The sequence below is a fragment of the Fukomys damarensis genome, unplaced genomic scaffold (genome assembly GCF_012274545.1).
Source record: "Fukomys damarensis isolate Sample0158 unplaced genomic scaffold, DMR_v1.0_HiC HiC_scaffold_25, whole genome shotgun sequence".
NCBI classification, from domain to species: Eukaryota; Metazoa; Chordata; class Mammalia; order Rodentia; family Bathyergidae; genus Fukomys; species Fukomys damarensis.
In genome coordinates this window covers 6,997,884-7,022,749 of record NW_022900937.1, presented here as the reverse complement: position 1 = coordinate 7,022,749, position 24,866 = coordinate 6,997,884, and the positions used below count along the sequence as shown (strand labels likewise).

General features: G+C 49.1%; 1 protein-coding gene across 1 annotated transcript in view; it reads right to left on the bottom strand.

Moving 5' to 3' along the window:
- Positions 1-248: 248 nt before the first annotated feature.
- Positions 249-24,866, bottom strand: part of Cenpe (centromere protein E) — a 51,345-nt gene continuing 26,727 nt past the window's right edge. The window contains exons 29-52 of the mRNA XM_010641611.3: positions 23,911-24,201; positions 23,647-23,805; positions 22,935-23,210; positions 21,025-21,309; positions 20,743-20,898; positions 20,296-20,583; positions 19,574-19,849; positions 18,770-18,928; positions 18,356-18,637; positions 17,734-17,892; positions 16,812-17,072; positions 16,318-16,476; positions 15,618-15,944; positions 14,146-14,250; positions 12,383-12,601; positions 10,994-11,191; positions 10,068-10,271; positions 7,820-8,014; positions 5,844-6,029; positions 4,754-4,866; positions 3,076-3,173; positions 2,024-2,207; positions 1,363-1,652; positions 249-650 (exon numbers count right to left, since the gene is read on the bottom strand). Coding sequence (XP_010639913.1) covers positions 562-650; positions 1,363-1,652; positions 2,024-2,207; positions 3,076-3,173; positions 4,754-4,866; positions 5,844-6,029; positions 7,820-8,014; positions 10,068-10,271; positions 10,994-11,191; positions 12,383-12,601; positions 14,146-14,250; positions 15,618-15,944; positions 16,318-16,476; positions 16,812-17,072; positions 17,734-17,892; positions 18,356-18,637; positions 18,770-18,928; positions 19,574-19,849; positions 20,296-20,583; positions 20,743-20,898; positions 21,025-21,309; positions 22,935-23,210; positions 23,647-23,805; positions 23,911-24,201 — 4,959 coding nt within the window. The 3' untranslated portion in view covers positions 249-561. The remainder of the gene's footprint in view (positions 651-1,362; positions 1,653-2,023; positions 2,208-3,075; positions 3,174-4,753; positions 4,867-5,843; positions 6,030-7,819; positions 8,015-10,067; positions 10,272-10,993; positions 11,192-12,382; positions 12,602-14,145; positions 14,251-15,617; positions 15,945-16,317; positions 16,477-16,811; positions 17,073-17,733; positions 17,893-18,355; positions 18,638-18,769; positions 18,929-19,573; positions 19,850-20,295; positions 20,584-20,742; positions 20,899-21,024; positions 21,310-22,934; positions 23,211-23,646; positions 23,806-23,910; positions 24,202-24,866) is intronic.

The window sequence follows — 24,866 nt, the reverse complement described above, 5'->3', positions numbered from 1 at the left end:
ACAGAACCCAGCCTGCCCCAGAGCCAGCACAGGATTGGCAAGGCGCTGACAGCACATCAGGGATGGAAGTGAGGACGCAGGCCCTGCTGCCCTTTACGAACTGCAATCCAGTGAGTGTGTCGTGTATTTTCACAACTTCCTGACCGTCGGCAAGAGCAGAGGACAAGACTCACCGAGAAACCATTCATGCTGCACAGAACTGTGACTCAGAATTACACATTTATTCAAGGTGCAAGTGACTTAAAAAGGACTTTATAATTTTGTTCATGTAGAAGTCATATGTGAATAACAGCTGTGTATATTTTGTGCCTATGCCGACAGGCTGAAATTTCCCTCAGTAACTTTATATTTTACATTGTATAAATAAATAAAACAGGCCAACATTTAAAAGCATCACATGCAAGAAGGTCTTGCTGTCATTCTCAATGATTCTTGTTCCTTCATCTTCCAATCGCAGTGACCAAGTGAGCACCAAGCCGAGCTTCTGCTGGACGTTGACACCACCGTGAGGGCTGCGCGGTGAGCCCGGGTCCCGGCAGGCTGGGCCTACTGGCGGAGGGCCTACTGCATCCTGCACTCCGGTGTGTCCCTGAGAGGGGCACTGGGCAGGAACCTGGGGTCCACGTTCTCTGTGCCCACAGCCTGCTCCTCTGAGAAAACAAAGGAAAACAAATGAGTCCAGAGAGGGACCCGTGCGGAAGTGGGAGTCAGACACGAGGCACAACTTGGGGAAGCTGCGTGGTACCTCGGCTGAGCCTTTAAGGTTCACTCCCCGGCCAGTCCGGAGACCCACTGGTCCCTGCCCCAGCGCACCCTCCCTCAGGGAGGTTTCTGCAGTTCTCCGGATGGATCCAGTCCGGGCCCCTCGGACTGTGCTCTGAACACAGATGCTCAGCCTCACGGCAGCCAAGCCCACAAACCCACTTAAGTGAGGCCACCAGGCGGGGAGCGGCAGAGCGCATGCAGCTTGGCCTCGCCCCTACCGTAACTAGCCCCGTGTCCCAGACCTGCAGATGACCCGAGGGTGCGATCTCTGTGGGCAGGGACCGCGCTGCATGCGAGTCCAACATGGGATACGGAGCAGGGCTCGCGACATGACATCACGCCGCAGTGAGCGGCGGCCAGGACAGCCGCGAGGGACCCAACAGAGGTGTCTGTTTCTGAGCAGGAGCTCTGTGTCTCCGTGAAAGCTGCCTGTCTCCCACCCAATGAAGCGGGGGCAGAGTAAAGACTTCCCCTGGGTAAGGTGGCTGCACTGAGCGCTACACCTGGAGAAGAAGACTCGCCATGGAACTGGGCACCAGGGTGGCACAGCCACCCGCCCACCCATATCACCTGCTTCCAGGCAACAGCTGGTCTCACCTGGGCAAAGGCCTAGGCTCGAGTTGTCAAAGTAGTGAGCTGGACGCGGGGCCGGGAAAGATTTGGAGCGGGGGTCAAAAAATCGCGACTTGGGTGAGTCCTGGGGCACAGGGTCCTGCGAGGTCCGCTCTCTACACTGGGCAGGGACGCTGGGCCTCCGCGTGGCACCTGCTCCCGGCACCCGAGCAGGCGACTTGGGCAAAGCCTCACAGCTCACTTTGCAGTGAGCCTCCCGCTTGCCGGCTTTCTCCTTCCAGGCCTTGAGCTCATTAGACAGCTGCTGGTTATTGCTGGAGTGCAGGAAAACAAAACCAGGACACTGTTAAGATGGCTCAGGCCTCGCTCATGGTCAAATACACGCAGGGCCAAGTCAGCATTCTATCACACGGACACTGCCGTCCCACAGCTGCACCCTCTCACGTTCTTCTCAGTTCTGCATTTGTTCAGAGCCCTCACTGGGAGCATTATTTAATCTGTGAGATTATTTAAGGCCTACTTTCTCCTGAGGGCTCAGCACCTTGCTGGCACAGGCTCTCTCATCTTCCCGGACACAGAACTCCGTTCACAAAGCCACCGTGAGCGGCTGCGCTGCCAGCCTTCCAGACTGGTTCCCCAGCGCGCAGGACTGACCGCCCCCTGCCGAGGGGTCCTGCGCCCTCACCTCAGCAGCTCGCCCCTCTGCTGCGCCAGCCGCTCATTCTGCTGCTTCAGCTTCGCCAGCTCCTTCTCCAGCCGCAGGTGCTCGCTCTTCAGAATGAGCACTTTCGTGTTCTGCACGATGCCACTGCCCCCACCGCAGGTCAGGGGCTTCTGGGCAGGCTGTGGGTCACCAGGCTCCGAGATCACTATGAGCAAGCACCCAGGCCAGGGCAGGGACTTCACTCATCTTCTGGGTACAGTGAGTCACTATGGCAACTGCACTCCACCCCTCCTGGAAGCTGCCCCACTCTGACGTCTCTGGGGTGCCCTCAGCTGACTCTGCTGCACCCCCTTGAGCACACCTCCCTCCCACGGCCCCTGGGCTGGTGGGGACCATTCTGAGGGCTCCACCTACATTTGCTGACCCGTGGGCACTGCCAGGGTGGAGCCACACTCACAGCCTGCCGCCACCCCATGTGGGACAACTCTGGGAGGGCCCTGGGCAGTGATGCTGGGCTGCTTTGCTTCCTGATGGCCACTGCATGGAAGCCTGGCTCTACGCACAGAATTATTAGAAACATTATATACGATTATCTGCAGGCCACGTGTATGAGGGGTCTAATAAACATAAATCCATGACTTTGTGTCTAGACTTAGGCCCCAGCCCCAAGACACCTGGTCATATCTATGCAAATATCTCAGTCTGGAAAAATCCCAAACCCTAAGCATCTGTGGGCCTAGCATTTCAGATAAGGGACCCCAGCCTGCGCAAACCTGATGGTCACCCATGAATCAAGATTAACGTCCCGGCCCTGTGCATCAGAGACTCCTCACCTAACTCTCTCCCCACAAGTTTTCCGGGCACAGCCCACACTGCTACTGTCCTATGAAGATACCCGGGAGTCCAAGCTACAGATGGTGCTCTGCACCAGCTCACCGTTCACAGTGGCGAGGGATCTTTAGAAACAGGGAGACAGTAAAGATCTAGCAACAACACAAAAGTGCAATCTGCAGTTTTCAAAACTGTGCTGAGTAGGACGGAAGGATCTGGAAACACCTGCTTTGTGTACTTACTCGAGGTATCTTGGGCCTGCTGAATTCTTCTCAGATTTTCTCTCAACAGCCGTATTACTTCTTTCTGATGGTCTTCAGTGGCTTTTGCAGAAGTAATTCTAGTAAGAGTAACAACGCAAATGTGTAAAAACCCAGCAATTACTGTTGGCAGGCACGTCCTGCTCTCACGTGCTGTATGCAGAGCACTGTGAGTAGCAGGAGCCCAGTCTTGGCGCTGCTGGGAAACGTCACCTCCTGTGCGGTCAGGAGGCCGTCACGCCGGGAGCATTCTGTTTGGCTGTGGAACAGCCTGGTTTTCTTAATAGTGAGATATCAACTAAAAAAAAATTGGAAGCACAATAGCTTTTAATTGGATATTGAACAAATTATATTAGAGGCTCTATAAAACAAATACAATTGGGCTGATTCCAGGAAAAAGGCACAGGGAGAAGAACATGAGAGACAAAATCAGTTCCCCTTTCACGCTGTCAGGAGAGCAGACTTTGAGGGCAGCGGGCCAAGGAGAAGCAGTCAAAGTCAAATTTTGATAACTGTTTCCCATGGAAGAGTTCACAAATGGTTGGTTTAAACCTTAATCAGCACTGATAAACTGTGACTTTCTGCCATTCTTAAAAGCTATGAAAGCATCTAGGTGTGGTGGTGAATACCTGCAGTCCCAGCTACTTAGGAGGCTGAGGCAGGAGAATCTCGTTTGAGGCGAGCCTGGGTATCACAGTGAGACTCTCAAAATAAGAATTAAAAGGGGCCGAAGAAAAGGGCTAAAGGTATAGGGAAGGGTAGGGGAAAGAAGGGAAAAGAAAAAATATGAGAAAATGAAAAAAATGGAAATAAAGTTTTTGTAAATAGGGAGGGGAGGAGGGGGTGAAGGGAGGGCAGGGACAAGGGGCAAAAATGAGAACCAAGACCTGTCATGCAAAGGTACAAGATCCCAATGATGGATGTAACTAACTGCTGTATACTTAAAAAGAACCAATAAACTCGATGGGGGGGGAAGAATTAAAAGGGGCTGGGATGTGGTGCAGTAGTAGAGATCACCTAGCACAGGTGAGGAGCTGGGTCCAACTCTCACTACTACAAACAAAACGACCCCAAACACTATGAGTATCTGCTGAGTACCCTACAATTCATAAACGTTTTAGAACTGGGAGCTCGGCAGTGTTAAGCTCCCCAAAACGGTAAGCTCTATGGAGCAAGGCTGCTCAGAAGCATGAACTCAGGGCGCTGCCTTCAGGTAGACCTGGAGATCATCACAGACACTTACTGAAGATGAAGCAGCATGAGAAGTATTGGGCGCCAGGAGACCTCTCCGGGAATATTTAAGGAACCCAGAGACCACTGTGCTGAAGACCACAGGTCTGCCTGGCCACGGCCATGTGCTCACGCGAGGCGCAGTCCCCTGACGTCTCCCCACTCCCTGTTGGAAATCCTCTCCACCGTCACAGCTCGGACTCTGGAGCTGCTCCAACGCAGGGTGGGGGACAGGTAAACCAGCGAGAGCAGGCGCTCTGGGCCCGGGGCCTCTAAGCCAAGGCTACACCTACACTAGGCCCACACCTACACTAGAGGGGGTGAGGAGAGCAGCAGAGACTGGTCAGACGCGAGCTCCGTGAACACAAGTGCGCGTCCCACAGCCCCGAGTGCCCCCTTCAGTCACGGACACGGGAACGGACAGACGTACTCCCGCTCGTGTTCCTTGGCAGTCTGCACCTTCTCCAGGTCCGACCTCACCAGCTTCGTCTTGAGGTCTTCAATTTCTTCCTTATATGGCTTCGCTCCCAAAGCAAGTTTGTCCTAAGAAGAGTACAATGGTGAGACTCAGTTTCTCTAGCAAACTACAAATGCACCAAAACCAAGAGAAGCATCAACTCTAACCAGACAGTAACTTGGTATTTAATGCGAAGTATATTTGAAGCTAGATTTAAAGACATAATTATGTCTTTCGACACGTGCCTCTTCAATGAACAAAAGCAACACACCGACGGGACAGAAAGACAGAGTAACAAGACGGGCGGCCCAGTGAGCCAGGCCCAGGACTCTGGCAGGCAGCAACAGGAGCACAGCATCGGACCCAGACTCAGGCCCCGGAGTGGCCATGAGGCCATTTTCTACTGAAAGACAGCTGGGCCAGGGGCAGAAACACCTCTGGTTTCTTCCCAGAGAAATGAACACATACACTGTCTGTCTGTTCTTCTTCAGAACCATCAGTGTTTTGGAGAGAAAATACGGCAAACACAGTGCCTTCTCACACACAGCCTTCCCTTCCCTTCCCGTTACTAACACCAAGCTCCAGTATGGGTGTTTGCCGAGCTGAGGAACAGGAAGGAGACAAGAGTGGTAGTCACTTAATGACCACAGCTGCAGGGCAATTCCCTGTGCGCTACCAACTCACCCCTCTCCCCCTCCTCCCGTCCCTTGGCAAATGTCAAACTTTTTTACAGTTCTCTCCTTCTGCCTTTCCTAATATGTCACATACTGGGAAATGTATAGTATGCAGCCTTTTCACACTGGCTTCTTTCACTTAGCAATATGCATTAAGAGTCTCACATATTTTCATGACTCGATAGCTCATTTCTGTTCAGTGCTGTATAATATTCTACTGTATGGATGTACTACAGGTTATTTATCCATTCACTTATTTTAGTTTGAACAGTGAATTTCGATACTGCAGGGATTTTAGGAAGTTGTGGTAACAGAGAACACAGCAGTACTTTATCTGTCAAACATAACAGCTTGGAAAGAAACAACTTTTATTTATAAAATGAAGTTACCTGAAGTGCTTGGATCATGTCATTTGTTCTTTCAAGGACTTTATTTGACTCATTAACTTTGGCTTGAAGTTTTGCTATTACATCACCAGACATTCTGAGTTCTTTTTGCAACTTTATAATCTCGTCTTCCTTACGCACAGCACTTTCTTCAGCTTCACGCAGGGAACTTTCCAGTTCTTGAATTTTCTGTTAGAGGAAGTACATACCCATGAGGTGTGTGTTGAAGGCAGAAATCAGTACACAGAGGACCATCTCTACGTGGTGTTGACAGGGACAGAGAATTAAGAGCAGGTATCAATCTGGTCATGTTATTTCTTTCAGCTAGGAACCTTTTTGGGTTAAAAAAAATGCCAAAATTTGATAAAACCTGCCAGCAAATTCTTAAATGATATGGAGAAGAGTGCAGTGGTCGCCTTGTCTAATGGTTAGCACAGGGCTCAGCAAACAACACGGCTCTCACAGTGGAAATTAACGCTCCTGTTCATCATATATGCATACATTTGTTAACTGATTCCCTGCAGTAATACATACAATGTATCTTTCCCCTTTTTTCAACTAGTTTTGAAATTAAAAAATGCAAAGGTGGAAAATTTCAAAGGCATAGATGAAGTCTCCCACCCGAGACCCACAGAGGCCCCGAAGCAGGGGCCACTGAACCCTCTCCAGGGAGCCCTTCCACGCCTCCAGGGGTACTTGAGCACACAGCACACGGCTGCTACTCACATATCTAATCTCACACATTTTTTGTTTTCATGGATACAGATCTCATTTTATGTAATGAAGATTTACATGATTATGAGTTTTATGCAAGTATAAATTACCTGTGGATAATCTTAAATAACTCTTTCATGCTCATATTATTCACACACACACACTTCCCTTTTGTTGGCCCACCTAGAATGTGTTTTCGTGTAGACAGAAAGGAGACAGGACCAGCCTCGCCTTTCTCCAGGCGGCTAGCCTGCAGTTTCACATCACACACTGTGGCAGCGACCTGAACGTACAGGAAGCCCCTCAGCTGCACGCACCTTGCACTGCACTCCACCCACCGCTCCCTCTCCCTGTGGACTCCTGCAGGCTCACAGCACTAGGCAGTGACTGCAGGTTGCACCCCGTCACCCGCTGGCTGTTTCTCGGGTCAGGGAGGCTGGACTTCCCGCTTCTGAGTTACTGCTCTGGAAGGCCGGCTTCATCTTGGCCCTGTGTCACCCTATCAGCTGACGGAATGACACAACGGCCTGCGCATCAGAACACGGGACGCAGGATTTCCACTCTTCACTGGTACTTAATGATTAACCTTGTGGTTGGTTTTAGCACCAGTTGTTTGTTTTGGTAAACATGGTGAGCTATACCGGTGGTAGCAATCCTATGGCGTGTGTCACAGCTGGCTGTTTGCTACCTCTGAAAGCTCTCAAAGGTTCGCCATCCCCGAACTTCAGCTTACTCTTGGTTCCCTACTCAGCCGTTTTGTGTGCTAATACAGCAGTGCAGCGTGCTGGACAAAGTCTGCCAGCTTCCACGGAGGGAAGCTAATGATGCGATCGGATTATAAAAATAGTACAATGACCCTCACACACAAGTCAATCTGTGGAACAGTCTTGCAATATGTTCATCCTTACATTTTTATTGTGACTGTATATAACCAGTATGAAGGCACTGATGAAAGTCAGGTAAGCTAGACTATTATTTTTCTTCCAGTTAGTGTTTGTTCTGCATAGAGATTACATATTAATAGAAAGCCAGGTGACTTAGGAAGTTTATAATGAACGTCGATAACACCCATATTGTATGAATCTGGTATTTAAATTAAGCTATAATTTTCTTGTTTTATAATCCAAAAGGAGACCTTGGATACAGTTTATTTTTACAATTAGTATCACTGAATCATATGTAATAACCCAGCCAATCTCACACACACACACACACAGCCGCTTAGCACACAATTTTGTTCTGGGTGTGCCCGGGACATGCCTCACCTGTGTGGTCAGCTGCCCAGCTCCTGGGGGTGCCTGAGGACTCCCACTGGCCCGTGAGGCAGGGTCACCATGGGCCAACGCCAGGGAGGCGGCCAGCGCCCTGCTCTCCTCCCGCGCCGACTCCAGGTCCTGCTCCCACTCTCTGCACCTGGCACTGCTTCTCTCCTCAAACTCCGTGGACTCGTTTATGATGGCCTGGAGAAGGGCAAGCACCACGTGGTGTGAGAAAACTCGGGACTCTGGGACAGCGGAGATGCCGAGGCCCGCTAGTCAGCACTCCCTGGAACAGGCTCTCTGAGAACCGTGGGGGTGCCTGTGGTCTGCCTGCTCCCTGCAGTTCCAGGCCTTCTCTCCTGACCCGGGAACGAGCAGAGCAAGCCTGGGCAGGGCTCACTGATCTGCAGACGGTGACGGGTGGCACTGCCACTCGGAGAGGAGTGGAAGTGGGCAGCAGGAGCAGTGCACACAGTGAGCTCAGCAGCACCCGCTTCCCACCCGCTCTCCCTACTCCTTGTGCTTTTCAGGGAAAGAGCTCACCCGGCATTGGCTAATTAGGCTGGAAATGCTGTATTCCTGTGTAGAGGAAACCATTTAGTCAACACTCTTCTACGTGTAAGGCTGACTCTGAAATTCCTCATTCCTTTCTACTTCCTGCGGAGCACACTTCATGCACTTATCATGAATGCCTTGTGGTTGACCGATCATTTCCGGGGCTTTGTGGTCAGTGTGTAGGACTGTGCACTGAACACTCCACTGTGACTTACATCCCCGTTCCTCTTTGCCACTTAATTTTGAGGCAGGCTCTTGCTAAGCTGCTCAGGCTGGCCTTGAACTTGTAATCCTCCTGCCTCCCTCCCGAGTACTGGGACTACAGGTGCATGTGAAGGCACCAGCTCAGTGGATCTTCAGTTAAGTTGTTCCTTCTTGCATCCTGGACTCTCCTTAGTTCTGGTCTGCTGACCTCGCACCACATGAAGTTATCAATTCCTACCCACAGGGTGCTGAAGAGGCCACATATCCAGGCTGATCCACGTGGAGAGATCCCTACTTTCTAACATACCCACAGCTGCGTCTCGATATTACAAGAACAGCACCCAGACATAGAGATTACCTTATTCAAATGCTGGCTTGTGCCTTCCTCTGCTGCCCATGGAATACTTTTTGAGAGGCAATTGCTGTATCACAAGCTGACGACTATTCTAAAGATGGGATTGGTCTACTCACTGGAAAACTTTTTTTTTTTTTAAACCTAAAAAGCATTATCCTTTATTTCAGTATGATTTGTTCAGAGATGAAATTCAAGTGTCAGAAGAGAAGTCCTTAAACACATGGAGTAAAGCCGATGTGCAGGCTGCGGTTACCCAGCTCCCTCTGCTCTCAGTACACCCCAGGAGCAGCCTCTGACACTGTGTCTTACAGGCACACTCGGGAGGGATGGCGTCAGAGAATAAACACACTGATCCACAAAAAGCAAGCAAGTTACACGCTCATCTTGAGCAATGCTGCTTGTTAGGAATCAAGTTATCTGGGCCAGTCACCTTGGGAAGAGTTATAAAAATTTAACTTTGCAGCCTGTGTGTCAGGAACTGCAAAAGAGTTCTGTGTAGGTCCACGGGAGTGGTCAGAGCACAGATCCCTGGCCGGCTCGTCTCTGACACAGCACGGAGGAAGTTTCTGCAATGACCCTACTGAGCTCACTGAGGTGACAGCAGACACAGACCGCAAGCCCTCTGCAAACAGCAGAACAGCACAGCGACACACAGCTTAAAACGGACCATGGGCTTCAGTGCAAGGGGCAAAATGCTAACACTCCTGGCAGGTAACAGGGAAGCCCAGGTGACCTTGGCTGGCGATGATTTTCAGACACAACCACGAAGGCAGGATCTAGGAAAGACGTGATTGGCAAGGGGCTTTCTCCACACCAAAATGCGCACAGTGAGACAGCGCCGAGAGACTGGGAAGACAAGGCACGGACCGAGAGCATGCGCATGTGCAAAATGGGGCCATAGAGGACTGCCATCACAATTACACACACCGAGGTCCTGTTGCCTTACAGTTTAGATTTATATACATTGCTTAATTATTTTAAGGAAGCATAACGTGTCAGGAAGAATGTTTTACAAATTCAGTGTTTTTCATACGGCATGTGTAAATAAAGCATACTTAAAATCAAGCCATTCTAGAAACGAGATAGAAAAATCAAAGCAAAGCACAGCGAGGGTGAAGTAGCATAAACATCCACACTCACAGTTATCTTGTTATTGTAGGTGTGGTTCACTTGACCAATGCTATTGTTTTCTTTCTGGATGCCATCTTTAAGCTTTTCTATGTCAAAGTGAGTACTCAGCCACTCTTCCAAAAACCAAGTCGTTTCTTTCCTATTTCTCAGTATTTGTTGAAATTCAATCTTTATGCTGGAGAAGTCATTTTCTGAAAAGTCTTTGAGAATTTCCTGTGAGGAAAAATAGAAATTGAGCTGCCTCACCACCAGGAAAATCTGAATGGAAACATCAGATAAAACATAAAGCACTGTAACTATCATAAAAAGGAAAATACCTATTGGACTCTCATTCTTAATGATTTAAAGCGAACTAGGAAATGTAATCCCGATCTAAAACTTCTGCTATCTGAATAACAACACTTTGGCACAATTTGCTATGTGATAGAGGCACATCCTCAGTTCTCCTGGTTAGAACTGGAATCTGTCCCATAACACGCCTGTGACTGTCCCCAGGCACCAAGGGTCTGCAATGCCGCTTTTCTGTGCACACAGAGCCGTGAGTGGAGCTGCGAACCACGGAGCTGCTGTAATAAAAAGGTTTCTGACTCCCAGCACGCGTGCAACAGGTTTTAGAAGGTGACTAGCGCTTTTGGGTTCTTCATATAGTCTACATAGTAGTCTCTGTCAAAAGAATGGCTGGCAAAGATTTTGGAAACGGATTCTGGGATTCCACGAGCCCCTACTTGATAATGTTCTGCCCGCTCTTCTGTGTCTGCAGCAGCCAGAAAGGAAGCTGGTGCATCATGGGCCATCTCTGTATCAGGCCAGCTCTCACCCCGAAGCCTATTTTTCGTTTCTGGTAAATGAAAATGGCTTTACGTGCATGGAAAGGAGGCTTTCTATTTGATAGAAAGGGTTAAAAGCTAATTGAGTCCATTTAAAATAAACCATACCTCAATGTGTTGATCCATAAGCTGGTGCAGCCTGTGGACCCTGGACTCTGTGCCCAGCCCCTCGCCTGTCTGCTGTGGGGGCTGCATCCCAGCACGCAGCTCCTCCTGCTTTTCCACTTCACCAACCAGAGCCATTTCCAGTTGATTGATGGAGTTGTGCTGCTCTTCTTTTGTCTTTGTCACATGGCTTAGCACATACTTGCAGAAAAATGAAACATTGGAAAATGAACTTTCATTCATGGTGGCTTTGTGGCTAAATGTCCTCGTCCTGCTGCCCCCTTTTGGGTTAAGCTGGAGATCACACAGTTCCCAGGCAGACACCGGAGATGCAGTCCAGCAGCCTTTCCTGCCCACCAGTGAGCTCGGGAGCCACTGTCTGCGTCTGTGGAAGGGTTATCGGACTCGGAAGCAGCCACCCACGTCACACCTGCATACTGCCCGGACTGTTCTCCCCGTGGACACGCTGGAGGGACAGCTCTGCCTCTGACCCCCAGCTCCAGCCCCACCCTCCAGGCACTTCTGAGTCCTGTCACCCTGTTCTGACCACTACCTTCTGTGACTGCCCTTTCTCACGCATGCTGTTACTGATCAGTGCCTGCCCACGGCCCGAATCTCAGCCCTAGCCCTTCTCCTGCCAAACAGGACTCTCAGCTGAATGCCCAACTGGAGGCTCTTACTGGACATCCCATCGTGGGTATTTCAGCCTCAGACTCCTCATGCAGACACCCTCACCCCACTCCTGGTTAACAGTACCCACCATCCCCACACCTGGCCAGTCAGATCCTGGCACTCAAAACCCAAACCTGTCTGCTGACCTGCACGATCACACACGAGCCTCGCACTCGAGGCTGCTGTTTCTTCCCTGTCTTCTCCTCAGTCCCTGGGAAGCCTGCTCTGCAGCACAGCTAGTTTCACACCATACCTGCCTCTGTCTCCTCGTTCTGTGGTGAACGATATATCCCCCAGGTAACCTCTTCCTGCTACCGCCACTTAAGACGCCTGCCAACCCCACCTGTGCCACCTGAGCCCTGCCTCCTCCCAGCCGCCGCTTCTGACTCTCACACAGCGTGGGCTGCCACCCCACTGCACACACCGGCATCCTCACGTGTGTTCCCTGGTCACATGGCTGCCCCAAGACATCTGGGACACGACTGAGATCCGTCTCTGGAGCACCGTGAGCCGGGCTCTAGGCTTCTGTGCAGAGCTTGGGTTTCCAGAGTGACCATTCTCTCCCCAGGTGAGAATCCCACACACTGTTCTGGGACCACACGTTTGTGCTAAGGATTCCAAATAGCAAACGCGAATTCCTGAGAGTACTTCAATGCACTGAGAGTCGTGCCTGAAGTCTACAGCCATATTTATGTGGATATCACTCAGAAATAGCGGTACCTTAAGTTTCTTCATGACTCTGTGGAATTCCATGGAGCACCTCTGGCTGGCAGTGAGAAGTCTCTGAATCTGTTTGCTTTGTGGATGTGGAGGTGAGAGGTTTGCTTTTACTCTCGCTGAAAGCTCTTTCTGGGTTTCAATTTCCTTCTCCAAGTCAAGAGACAATCTGTTCAAGCATTCACAGTGATCATCCATCTCTGAGTATCTCTTCAGAAGCTCCTAAAGGAAAATTAAACTTCATTCAATTTAACAGTAAGTAGCTCTACTGCTAAAACTGTGACACAACTTATATTTTAACATTTTCTGTAGCAAAGACATAAAGACCTTTATGCTTAAAAAACATTTTTTTATTATAGACATAATATATAACTATTGTGGGAACTAAACAATACACTGGACACAATATTGCTATCATTTTTTAAGAGCACTGGGGATTAAATGTAGGACCTCATGTATGCTAGGAGATGCTTTGACCACTGCGCCCCACAGTATTCGGATGTATTCTGTTCTTGTCTTTAGAACCTTCATGGTCTGAATGCACGTCAGCCAAGTTGAAGAGAAACCCCAGTGACTGTGAGTTGCATCTGCTGTAGCTCAAGGCTGAGTGCAGGCTGCGGGCTCTGGCAGGCAGGGAGTTAGCAGTGCCTTGAGGAGCCGAGGCCACCTGCCCCTCTGCTGCCTGGGGAAAGTCACCTATACGTTCCTGTTGTCTGCCACAGTTTCCTAACCTTCACCGGAGCTGGGGCTCAGCTCCAGCCTGGTCTCTTCGGACAAGGGACGTCACTGAGCCTTTTGCTCAACTACAGCATGGCCACTCAGTAAATGTCACGGCTTTCTAGGGGATCAGAGGAAATATACAGACGACATGTGTCTGCATGGATAATCGACAAAACAGATGCAGACGTTAGAACCTGAAGGAAATGAAACTATCTTAACAAATGTTTCGATACACAACTCAGGCCTCGCAGAATCAAATTCTGGGTGACAGTTTGCCAGCTGTGCCACCATGGCCAATGCTAAGCTTTCCCTCTCGCTTTGGTTTCCTTCCCCAGTGCAGCAACACAACCTCCCTCCTGCGGGGCAGTATGGAGAGCCAGGGCAGCACACAGGCACCTGATGGCAGAGGCCAGGCAGGTAGCAGCTCCCTGGGCAGGGGAGGATGCGTCCAGGTCAAGCGCTGCAGTCACCTCGCAGCACCATACTTAGCTCTGGGCATGAAGCACATGAGATCGGGCCCCAGGTCTCCAGTAAGAAAAGCGGCTGCATGCTGGTCTGGCTGCTGGGGAGGAGACCCCTAGTTCCACTGGCCTTCCAGCTGTGCACAGGCAGGATCCAAACCCTGCCTACCACTTCCACCACTCGCCATGTGGCCCCAGCTCCACCACTCTGCCCGGACCACTGCACTCGTCCTCGAAGTGGTTTCCCCGCTTCCTGGCTTTTCCAACACAGCTCATGGCCCCCTGTGGTCACTGCTCTTGCCTAGAAGAAACCTCAGTCCTGTCAGGCTCTGCCTCCTGCCGCCTCCTCTCCTGTGCTCCTTGTGCCACAAGGGCTGCCTGGGAGCCAGCTGTGCCCGCCAGTTCCCGGTCCACCCGCTCTAAACCGGACAGGACAGCTGTGTGCTCTACCGTCCCTGTGCAGGAGGCCTTCACAGCTGTGTGCACACCCCTCACACACGGCAATGCTTGGGGACACCCTGCGCTACGCCCCACAGAGGTCCCGTGGGTCCACGCAAGGCCTGTGCGGGTGACGGGGACACTTACTCCTATCCGGAGGCCCTTCTCCTTCAGGCTTCCGGCGAGAGGCTGCTCTCCACTACACGGAGACCTCCTTCCCGAGTTCCTGGCCTCCCTGCGGGGCTGACGGTCCTGGGCAGAGAAACGAACATGCTCAGCCGTACTCACAGAGGGTGCCTGCTCACACTCGTGTAGACGTAGAAGTGTTATACTTTAGAAGGTGAGCCATGGTGCGTCCACATCTCAGTGAGTGCCGCTACTCACTGGGGAAGTGGAAAACACATTACTCTAGGGGACAGAAGTCACCAACTTTCGGGGCCAGAACTTAAATCTCCATGGTGTCAAATTAAATTCTGATTTATTTGTCTCCTGCTCTTCTAAACCTCTGCGGTACCTGCCAGGTGATACCTAGCAAAGCCACCTGCACTGGCCGGTGTCCCAAGCCCAGGTGACACATTCTTCCCGGCACCTTGCAATAGAAAATGCTGTTTTTTCATTCTGCATTTCTGATTAACAAGCTCAAAACAGACAGAAAAACCACTTTCTCCTCCTTGGTGAATTTACCCACTCTGGTACCTGGGAGAATGACCAACCCTTAATAAACAGCTGTGAAATTAAATCCCTTTATGAGTTAGGGACCACATAAGGATGATCGTCAAGTATTCCACGCTTGTTGAGACTGTAAATAATACTGTTTTCTACTTTATTGTTAAATTACAGAAATGAAAATATTTTTTAAAGACTGCATATGGCTATTTGTTTCAATTGTTGCTTCTTAGAGGATTCGATTAGACTTTTTAAAAAAGCTATGTGAGGGCCGGGGATTTAGCTTAGTGGTTCCACTGCCTGTCTCACAAGTGCAAGGTCCTGAGTCAGATACCTGGTACAAAACAACAAAAACACCAAAACAAAACAAAAAACCCCACAAAACAAAAAAAACTATGTTACTCTGACTCAACCACAAAGTCACACTAGAAGAAGTTCTATACTCTGCTTGCTTTTCCTATTCCAACTGCTCTAACAGTAAGAGCCATTTCCAGAACTCTGCCGAGAGGTATACAATGAGGGCTTTAATCCTTGGTGACAAATCTCATCTTTTAATATCTCATGTATAGTCATGCTATTTTCTATTTTAAAAAACATTAGAAAGTATAATTAGAAATTATAGTAAGGAAAACAGTCTGTTTTATTATGTTTTTCTTAAAAATGAAAAATGAGGGCCAGGGATTTAGCTTAGTGTTTCTGGCGCCTGCCTCACAAGCACAAGGGCCTGAGTTCCATCCCTGGTACCCAAAAAAGAAAGAAAGAAAGAAAGAAAGAAAGAAAAATTAAAGTGGAATTTTCTGGAATTTTTTTTTTGGCTTCAAGAAATGCATTTCCTATTTGTGTAAAAATTACTGTACATTTTCCCACTAGCCTTTACTGCTCATAGACATTTCCAGAAAACAACAACAAAACACCCCATGTTGGTTCTTTTTCCAAAAAAGCTTGGTTCTTACAGATAGTTCACGGCGAGTGGAGAGCTCGGATCCCGCTCTAGCTACCACTTTCCTCACGGCTTCTCTGCACCGGCCTCTGGCCCTTTCGAGTGCCTCTTTCATCCTCCTGAGCTCACGGCTCTCCTTAGCTACCATCCTGATTTCTTCTAGGTTTTCCTGAAGTTTCTTAGTCAAGTGGAAGTTATCCACATCTGCAGGGGGCACTGGTACACTCTGGGCCTCAAACTGCTGCCTCAATTGTTCCATTTCACTCCATTTTTTATGACTCTTACTGACATCTTCTTTTACTTTGAGAAGCTGAAGCTCTTTTTGCTGAAGTTCTTGGATCTTGGGATAATTACGAAACAAGTTAGAATGCAAACGAAGGAAAGCAGTGTGTGCTCCATGTGCACACACGCGCAGGCAGAAGGTCCCTCATCTGCAATGAATGTTTCATTTTGGAGTTACTCGATTTGGGAACATCTGCAGATTTTACTGGATATGAGAGTTCCTAAGCCCAAAATCTGAAATCTAAAATACTCTGAAGCTCAAAAGTGTTTGAACTTTAAGTTGGTGCTCCAAAAGTTTTGGATTTCAGATTTTGCCTTTTTGGATGAGGGACTCTCAATCTGTACTCATAGCTATACATCTGTTGCCTTTCCCATTCCACAAATAATTCTGAGCATAGTTAATCCCCAAAAAAGAAGAAAACCACACATACCTTCTCCTGTGATTCATGTTTTGACTGATCTAAAGTGGTCTGAATGTTTGAAATCCGAGTTGTCTTTTCTGAAACCCTCTTTCTGAATTTCTCAATCGTTTCTTGTTGCTCCTTCAAATGCTGATGAGCAGTTTTTAGTTCTTGCTGTGTTTCCAGACTCTTTATTAGAAGAAAAAGAAATACAACACTGACTGCTCATGATTGGTCCAAACAACTGAAAACCGCCCTGACGGCAGCAGCCCCAGCCTGTCCTGGGCCTCCGGTCCCACCCCGCAGGGGAATTCCAGGTAGCCTGGGCCCTCTTGCTGGCCATGTGGGCGGCTTCTAGACTTCAGTCACTTCAACCACCCACACGGTGCACGGCTGTCAGAAGGACGAATCCCGGGAGGGGGGGCTGGTTCCCCGAAGAAGCTGTGGTAACTCAGCCCTTCCAGGCTCAGGGCCTCCTGCTTTTGGAGGACACTGGCCGGGCAGTGAGGTGGCACACAACTCACTTTGGCTGAGGCCTCCTGCAGGTCCTCTTTGAGCCGGTCTCGCTCCAACACGAGCGCCTCCTCCATGCTCCTCAGACGATCTCTTTCTTTTGCCACAGATTTCATTTCTTCTAGGTTTTCATGAAGTTTCTGAGCCAAATTTAAATTCTCCATTTCCATTTTACTTAGCGTTAAGCTCTGGTCCTTGAGCTGTGTCTGTGTCTCACCGACATCTTCTTTTAATTTAAAAAGTAGATGTTCATTCGCCTTCAGTTCTCGAATCTTAAGATAATGATAAAATAATGTTAGGATACAACCTTTTCTAAAAGAGAAAGTTAAGGAATAGTTTCTAAACTAAGGCTGTAGTCTTCCCCAGCAGGGCCTGACGGTGCACTCCGGAATGCTGAAGCAGGAGGGTGGCAATTTCAAGTCTGGCCAGCAACTCAGTGAGATCCTATCTCAAAAACTAAAAAGGGTTGTGGATGTAGCTCAGTGCAATGGCTTTGGGTTCAATCCCCAGGGCCACCGAGAGAGTGTTATTCTCACTAATCCACACACAATTTTCTTTTGAGGTAAAATAAAGTACACCAACCTTAGGTGCGCAGCTCAACTATTTCTGACATGCGTACAGCTGTAAAACTATCATCCAGGTCAAGCAGGACATCTGTGCACCCTCTCCCAGACTGACCCCCGTGGTGACCTTGCTGTCCCTCATGACCGCCTCCTGGGGCAGACGTGAGCTGTCTTCATCCTGCACTATTTTGCTGCCATGGGCATTCCTGGGGCCTCTGTGCTCTGCCTCTTGGGTGTGCGCCCTGGGCAGGACACTGAGCCTCATGGGGACACTGTTGGAGAGGGTGGGCATCAGCCTGTGGCTGCCCACTGTGCCGGGCGACTTTAGATCCCAAGTTGACATCCAGTCCAACAAGCACCCCTTCCGTACCTTCTCTTGTAATTTAGCACTGGAATTTTCTAAGTCCACTTTCATACTCAACACTTCATCCGTCTTCTCCGAAATAAGCCTTCTGAGCTCATCGGTGGTTTCCCGGTGCTCTTTCAGGCTCATGTGAGCGGCTCTGAGCTCCTCCTGCCTCTGCAGCACCTTGAAGGAGAGTCGGCAGCTCAGCTCTGAACACTACCGCCTGCCCCTCGCCCGCACCCGCGCTTCCCTCCTGCAGGGGGAGCAAGCGCACTGCACACCCTCCACGTCAGCCCTCCGCCCTCAGGGTCACCCAAACCCGCGGCTTTCTTTCTTTCAGGGTCATGTGGGATTCTGACACTGGCCTCCTCTACCCAGCTCCCTTCTGAAGAGCATTCAGACAACTCCCATTCCTACCGCAAACTACTGCAACACAGAGCCCTGTGGCGGATGTGTGTGTGTGAACGTATACGTCCGTTCTTTATTCTAACCACTGAGTCACAGCCATCACAAAGAAAAATGCCGGTTACAGAACTGAAACTTTAAGAACACCGACGCCAGGTCTCAGGGGCCATAAAGCCGCGTCACCTCTCCTCCCAGAAGGGCTCGGCGCTGGCCTGCAGGGACAGGGAAGAGCGCGGCTCACCTCAGCTTCTGTCCTCCACAGCCTCTTCCGCAGCTGCTCGTCCTCCTCTCTCAGGGTTTTCTCCGCGCTTCTCAGGCTCCCGTTCTCCTCAGTGAGGAGCCGCACTTCCTCTCGGTTCTCCGAGAGGCTCTGCGTCAGTCTTACTCTCTCCATCTCCATGCTGTCCAGAGTTGCATTCTGAGCTTCTACTTGCTTCTTCAATTGCTCCATGTGAAACACGGTTTCCTTGAGATTATTTTCTACCTGAAGAAGTTGATGTTCTTTCTTCTCAAGTTCTTGGGCCTTGGGACACAACAAAGAATAGTTCCAAAGTTGAATAGGCAAATCTTTGGGTTTAGGCTAATCACCGCCCGGTTTCATTACAAAAAACACCCAGTCCAAACCCTCAGCTCCTCAGACAACTTCAGAAGATACCTGTTCTTTTAAGGCCGCGTTTGTGTTTTCCAAGTCCACTCGCATGGATGCCATCTCGTCTGTCTTCTCAGAAACAGCCCCTCTGAGTTCGTCTACCGTTCCCTGCAGCTCTTTCAGACGCAGGTGAGCCATTCTTACTTCCTCTTGTTTTTCCAGGTCCTTTATTAGAGGAAGAATTGAGAGTGAAACAATCCAAACAGTGGAGAGGTTCAGAGCGAAAGCCCAACGAGAACTCCCGGCCCTCCCTTGCTAAGCTCCTGCTGGATGTGGTCCTCTACACACTTCACAGCTCTGCAGCGGGCCGCCCCACGCAGGACACCCCCCTGCGGCTCTGCGGCAGTGGCTTGCTCCTGAGCCACAGTGCAGCAGCCCATGACCCGAATGTGCTCTCCTATTACCCAGTCCCCTACTAATGGACGCTTCTGATTTTTTTTCTTTTTGGTTTTATGAGACAGGGTCTCACTATGTAGTTGAGACTGACCTGGAACTCACTATGTAGTCCAGGCTGGTCTTGAACTTACAGCGATCCTCCTGCCTCAGCCTCCCGAGTGCTGGGATTACAGGTGTGGGCCACCATGCCTGGCTTGGACACTTCTGATTTTCCCTACTTGTTTGCTTTATTTTGATTATGACTTGCTCCAATGAATATCTTAACAGCTATCTTTACATCATCCTGCTAACATGTTAGAATAAAAAGCTACAGCAGGACTTTTGGGGTCAATTCTCCATTCCTCACAGCCCTTCCGCCTCTGGTCTTCCAGGACACGAGGCCGCATTACTGGACAGGGTGAGACGGCAACGTACTCTTGCTTTGGCTTCCTCCAGGTTTCCCATGAGCCGCTCTCTGTCCATGCTGAGCACACTTCTTAGCTCGTCTCTCTCTTGTGTGACTGCTCTTATTTCTTTGAGGTTTTCATGGAGCCTCTGGGCCAACTTCCTGTGTTCTGTTTCCATGTTTTCCAGAGTCCATCTCTGGGCCTCCAGCAGCTCTCTTAAGTGCTCAGATTCGCGCCCCGTCTCCTGGGTCTTGCTGGCAGCTTTTACCCTGAGACACTGCTGTTCTACCTCAAGTTCTCGGAGCTGAGAAAGCAAGCGAGGACACAGCAGGTTTTTAGGAAAAGACAACTCCTAAACTGAGGGAAAACGGTGTTGTGCTAGGGTAAGGCACGTACTGCTCTCTTTCACTGGGGACATGAGGACAGTTGGTACCCGGAGATATTGTACTTTAGGGGACAGAAATGGGTGCTTTCTGCAGCAGCCCCTTTCCAAGCACTCTTGTATAGCCCACCCTTCGCTGAACTCAGCACGGAATGTGCTGAACTTCGCTGAAAACCTGCGGCTCGCCTGTCTCCACCCAAATATTCCAGGCACTGAGTTTCTCGGTGCTCAGGACAGTGAATGTCAGCAGTTTTTCACAGGCTCTTTCATTTCCTTTTTGACTAGAAAATTAATAAAACTTGACTGTGGTCATCAAAGTCCCATTTAACCCTATTTTACTTCCAGACACACGGAAGAGGGAGCCTTACTTTAGCTGCAGTTTCATTAAGGTTTTCTTTCAGTTGATCTCTCTCCAACTGAAGGGCCTCCTGCTCCCTTTGCAGTTCATCTCTTTCCCTAATGATAATTTTTATTTCTTCTTGACTTTCTTCCAGTCTCCTACTCAACTTGAGCCGGTCGCTCTCTATGTCCTGCAAGGTGGAATCTTGGGTTTTGAGAAGCTCCTTGAATTTTTCCAGTTCATTCATATTTTCCTGTGTCTCGCTAGTTTCTTTCACACTAATAAGCTGTTCCTGTTTCTCATAAAGCTCTCGGATCTTAAAAATAACAATAAAAGTTATTAGTCAAAAATATATATACACATATATATTTGAAGGAAAAATAAAAAAATAGTTTGTTTTTGAAAGTAATTTTGTGTAGAAACAAGTCTTTCATTAGTGCCGAGTCTCCTTCTACTGCTCTGCCCCTCAGTTTACCTTCTGCAATTCCTCGCTGGCTGCTTCTAATCCGTTCCTAACGCCTGCCAGTTCAGTTTCCTTCTCCGAGAGCAGCGCCCTCAGCTCATCAATGGTTTCTTCTCGTTCTGTCAGGCAGCAACGGGCAACTTTAAGCTCCACTTCTGTTTCCTGGTGCTTCATTATTAGAGAAATTCCAAGAAATTTACAGAAGTATTACAATCATTACAGGATAACGAACTCCTTTTTGCAAATATTTAATCACGTGAAAATATTTTTAAAAATGGAGAAAACAGAACCTACTTTCTCGCTGACCTCTCTGACGTGCTCTGTGAGTTGGTCACGCTCTGCCTGGAGCGCTTCCTGCCACGTCTGTAGGTCGTCTCTCTCCTTAGCCAAGGATGACAATTGGTTGCGACTTTCCTCAAGTCTCTGGCACAACTGGAGCTTTTCCATTTCTACCCTTAGCAGTGCGGCGTCTTTGGCTTCAGGCTGCTCATGCAGCTGCTCCGTGTCACTTCCTCTAGGACTCTCACCCTGTTCTCCTATATGGAAGGGCTGTTCTTGTTCGTCTTGAGCCTCCTGGATCTTAAGGGAATCATAAAATACAGTTGGTTCCCGGTGATTGTGTATTTTAGGGGACAGAATGGGAGCTTTCTGCAGCGGCCAAGGCCAGTGCAGCGGGCCCTTTCCAAGCACTCGCCAACTTTCTACACTTTCTGTGCATGGCTCACTCCGTAGTCAATGCCCTGTTAGAAGCTGGAGATAAAACAGAGAAACTTACCTGAGTTCTGCCTTTTGAGACTTTCACCTTAGGGAAAAAGACTTTATCCCAACTCCTACCAAACAGGGGCTCACTGAGGCTCTTCTATCTAATGTAGGCATTGTGAATAAGCCCCGAGGGTTTCTGAGGGGCCAGAGGTGCACTGAGGTCTGTGGAGGGGTGTGTGGGTCACACAGGGCACATGTGGATGGACAGTGGGGCACGAGCCCAGACCCCCAGCAACCCTGCGGCAGGGCAGGGCACAGCGGACCAGAGTACAGTGAGCAGGACGGGACAGCGACTATGGGGCCCAGGCTCCAGGCCCTGAGGCAAGTGGGCACTCAAACTGATTCTGAGAGAAACAGTACAATAGTCAAGGAATCACGAGAAGATCAGCTGGGCCCCAAGTGGGAAGAGATGAGAGACGCTGAAGAATGAGTGTGGGGAGACAACCAGGAGGCCGTGGTGGGAGGGCGGAAGGAAGGCACGGCGACTGAGGACTGGGGAGACTACGGAGAAAACAGCAGCAGGACGTTCGTGCACACACTAGAATCAAGGTCTGGTGAGTGGAAGTCAGAGTGGCAACTGGAATGGTTGCACCAACAGGGACGACACTTAGGAGACAAAGTGTTGTATGCAATGTTGGAGGAATAGGTTTAAGTAAATTATTCACTTTTGGCATTCCTCTTTCTTATAATTCTGTTTAGCTTCTTCTAAATTATTTTGCAATATTTAAGAAAACCGTTGTTGTCAAGGCTTGTGTCTAGATGTCCCTCCAAAGCCTCACGCAGTCACAGTGGGCTGTGATCTAGAGTATGTGATGCTGGATCAAGGGTGTGTGATTACTAAATCAGTCCACTCATTGGTGTGGCTTAGTTCTCAGTGTGGATAATGAGAAGGCCCACCCTGGGTGTGAGTGCTACCTGCCCTAAGGGCGTGCAGCCTAGATAGGACGTAAGGGACACAAGAAGGTCACGTGCTGCTTTGCTACTTTAATGCATGGTGCCTTCTGCCTGCCATGAACTGCTTCTCTCCCATGTGCCACCCTTCCTTGAGCCAGCTGATTATGGACTGAAACCTCTACAAACTGTGAGCTAAATAAACCTAACTTTGGGTGTTGGGTACTTTGCCTCAGCAACAAGAAAAGTTAACTGACAGCTGTCTTCTCTGAAACATTTCCTCTCAGCTTAAATAGTTTCCTAGTATTCATAGCATTTTTTGTTTTGTTTTACTGAGCTGGGGATGAAAGCCAGGGTCTCTCGCATTCCAGGCAAATGTTCTACTATTGAGCCATGTCCCCGGTCCTTTATGAGCAATTTTTTTGTTTCCAGTTACCTCATGATTAAGACAGTTACAACTGACAGTCACATTTTAACTCAACACAAACACCCATTTTGTAAAGACTTGATTCTGATAAAATACTAATTAAGTGGGAGGAAAAGAAACTTACTTTAACCGAATTTTCTCTGATGTATTCTTTCAGCTGGTCCCGTTCAGCTTCAAGAGCTTCTCTGAGCATTTTAAGGTTGTCCTTTTCCTTCATGAGACATTTTATCTCTTCCTGGCTTTCCTGAAATTTCTCTATCAGCTTGAGCCTTTCTGTTTCTGTCAGACCCGCGGCTGTGGACTGTTCCTCCAGCGCCTCCAGCTCCCTCACTGTGTCCTGAATCTCACCTCCTGCTTTCACGGTAGGAAGCACCTTCTGCTCCTCATCGGGCACTGGGACCTTGTGATATTCATAAAGTACCAGGTTACTTCCTGGAAGCCATGATCGGAAGGTAAGAGGAAAAGATCAGGACACTTCCCACAGCAACCAAAGTGACCTTGAACCCTCAGGACCTACTGGGGATCACACACTCTCTCTCAACTTCCCTTGATTCCTACTGAGGCTGTGAAGGACGTTTCTGTTGCACTCATCATTACGTGCCTTAGTGGACTGGTCGCCTTGGCAATGAGTACTCTCCTTCTATGAGGAATGGAAGGACCAGGCACCGAAGCCTCCTTCTTCCACTACTGTGTGATAAGCACAGCTGTACTCGCCACCAGCAGCTGGCAAACACTCACCCAATCCATGAGAGGACAGAGCTCAGTCACAGCTCAGCGCTCAGCCTTCCTTTCAAGGACAGCCAGGAAGAGGAGGACAGGAGGAAGAGAAGCCATACCTGCTCTCCTACTTTGGTGGTGGACTTCTCCAAGTCCTCCTGAGTATTTCCTATCTGAGCTTCCTTTTCAGCAATGCTGCTTCTGAGCTCAGCGATAGTTTCCTGGTGTTCTTGTAGATGCAGACGGGCGACGCTGAGCTCCTGTTCTGTGTGTCGGCCCTTCACCAGCAAGCGAGATTTAGAGAACAGAGTGAGAAAGTCATCCCGACGTTGCTCTCCCAGATTTTAAAGGAACATCCAACAGGTGAGAAGGGTGAAACTTACTGCAGCTTCAATTTTGCTTATGTATTCTTTAAGCTGATCTCTTTCTACTTCCAATGACTCCCGTAGTTCCTTCAGATCGTCTCTCTCTTTGGTTATGGATTTCATTTCCTCACAGTTTTCATGCAGTTTCTGAGTCAGCTCAAGCCTTTCCATCTCCAGGTGTTCCAACTTGGATTCTTGGTTCTTTCGCTCACTCTTTAGCTTCTCCATTTCATTCATCTTTTTCTGCATCTCACTCATCTCCTCTTGTGTATTAAGAAGCTGCTGTTGTTTTTCTTGGAGTTGTTCATTCTGAAGATGTACAATTTTTACAGTTATCATTTTGCCTATATTTTCTCAAATTTTTAATCTAAAATCATTAACACAGCCCCATGGACTACCCCAATAAGACAGTCAAGAAACATTAAAAAGAGTAAACAAACCTTTTAGGCATGGTGTCTGTAACAGGTTAAATTGTGTCCTAACCCACATTCAGCTATTTGCAGATGTAATTAGGAGGGACCATGAGACAGTAGGGCAGGCCCTCGGAGCAAAGACAGCATGTTGATGGGAAACAGAAAAGGACACAGAGAGGCCCAGGAAAGAAGGCCATGTGGATATGGAAGCAGAGCTCTGAGGGGTGCCAAGAAATGCCCAGGGGAGCTGGGAGACACCAGAATGCTGGAGGAGGTGAGCACGCACCTCACTTCAGCTGTGCACTTCCAGGACCTCTGCTCTGAGCCGAAACAGGAAGGTCTGTGTGTGTGTTTCAGAATCCTGCAGGTCACAGTTTGCTGTAGGACGCTCCTGGTTAAATCTTACAGAGTAAAGGGTCACTAGTACCTCTTTGTATGTTCTGCTGACCAGTGTAGTATCTCAAGTGCCCAGGACAGTGCTGTTACCTTTTTATTAGTTAAGAAGACACAGGCCTGTCTCACCTATGGACTCTGGAATAATACAATCCTCACATGGGACGT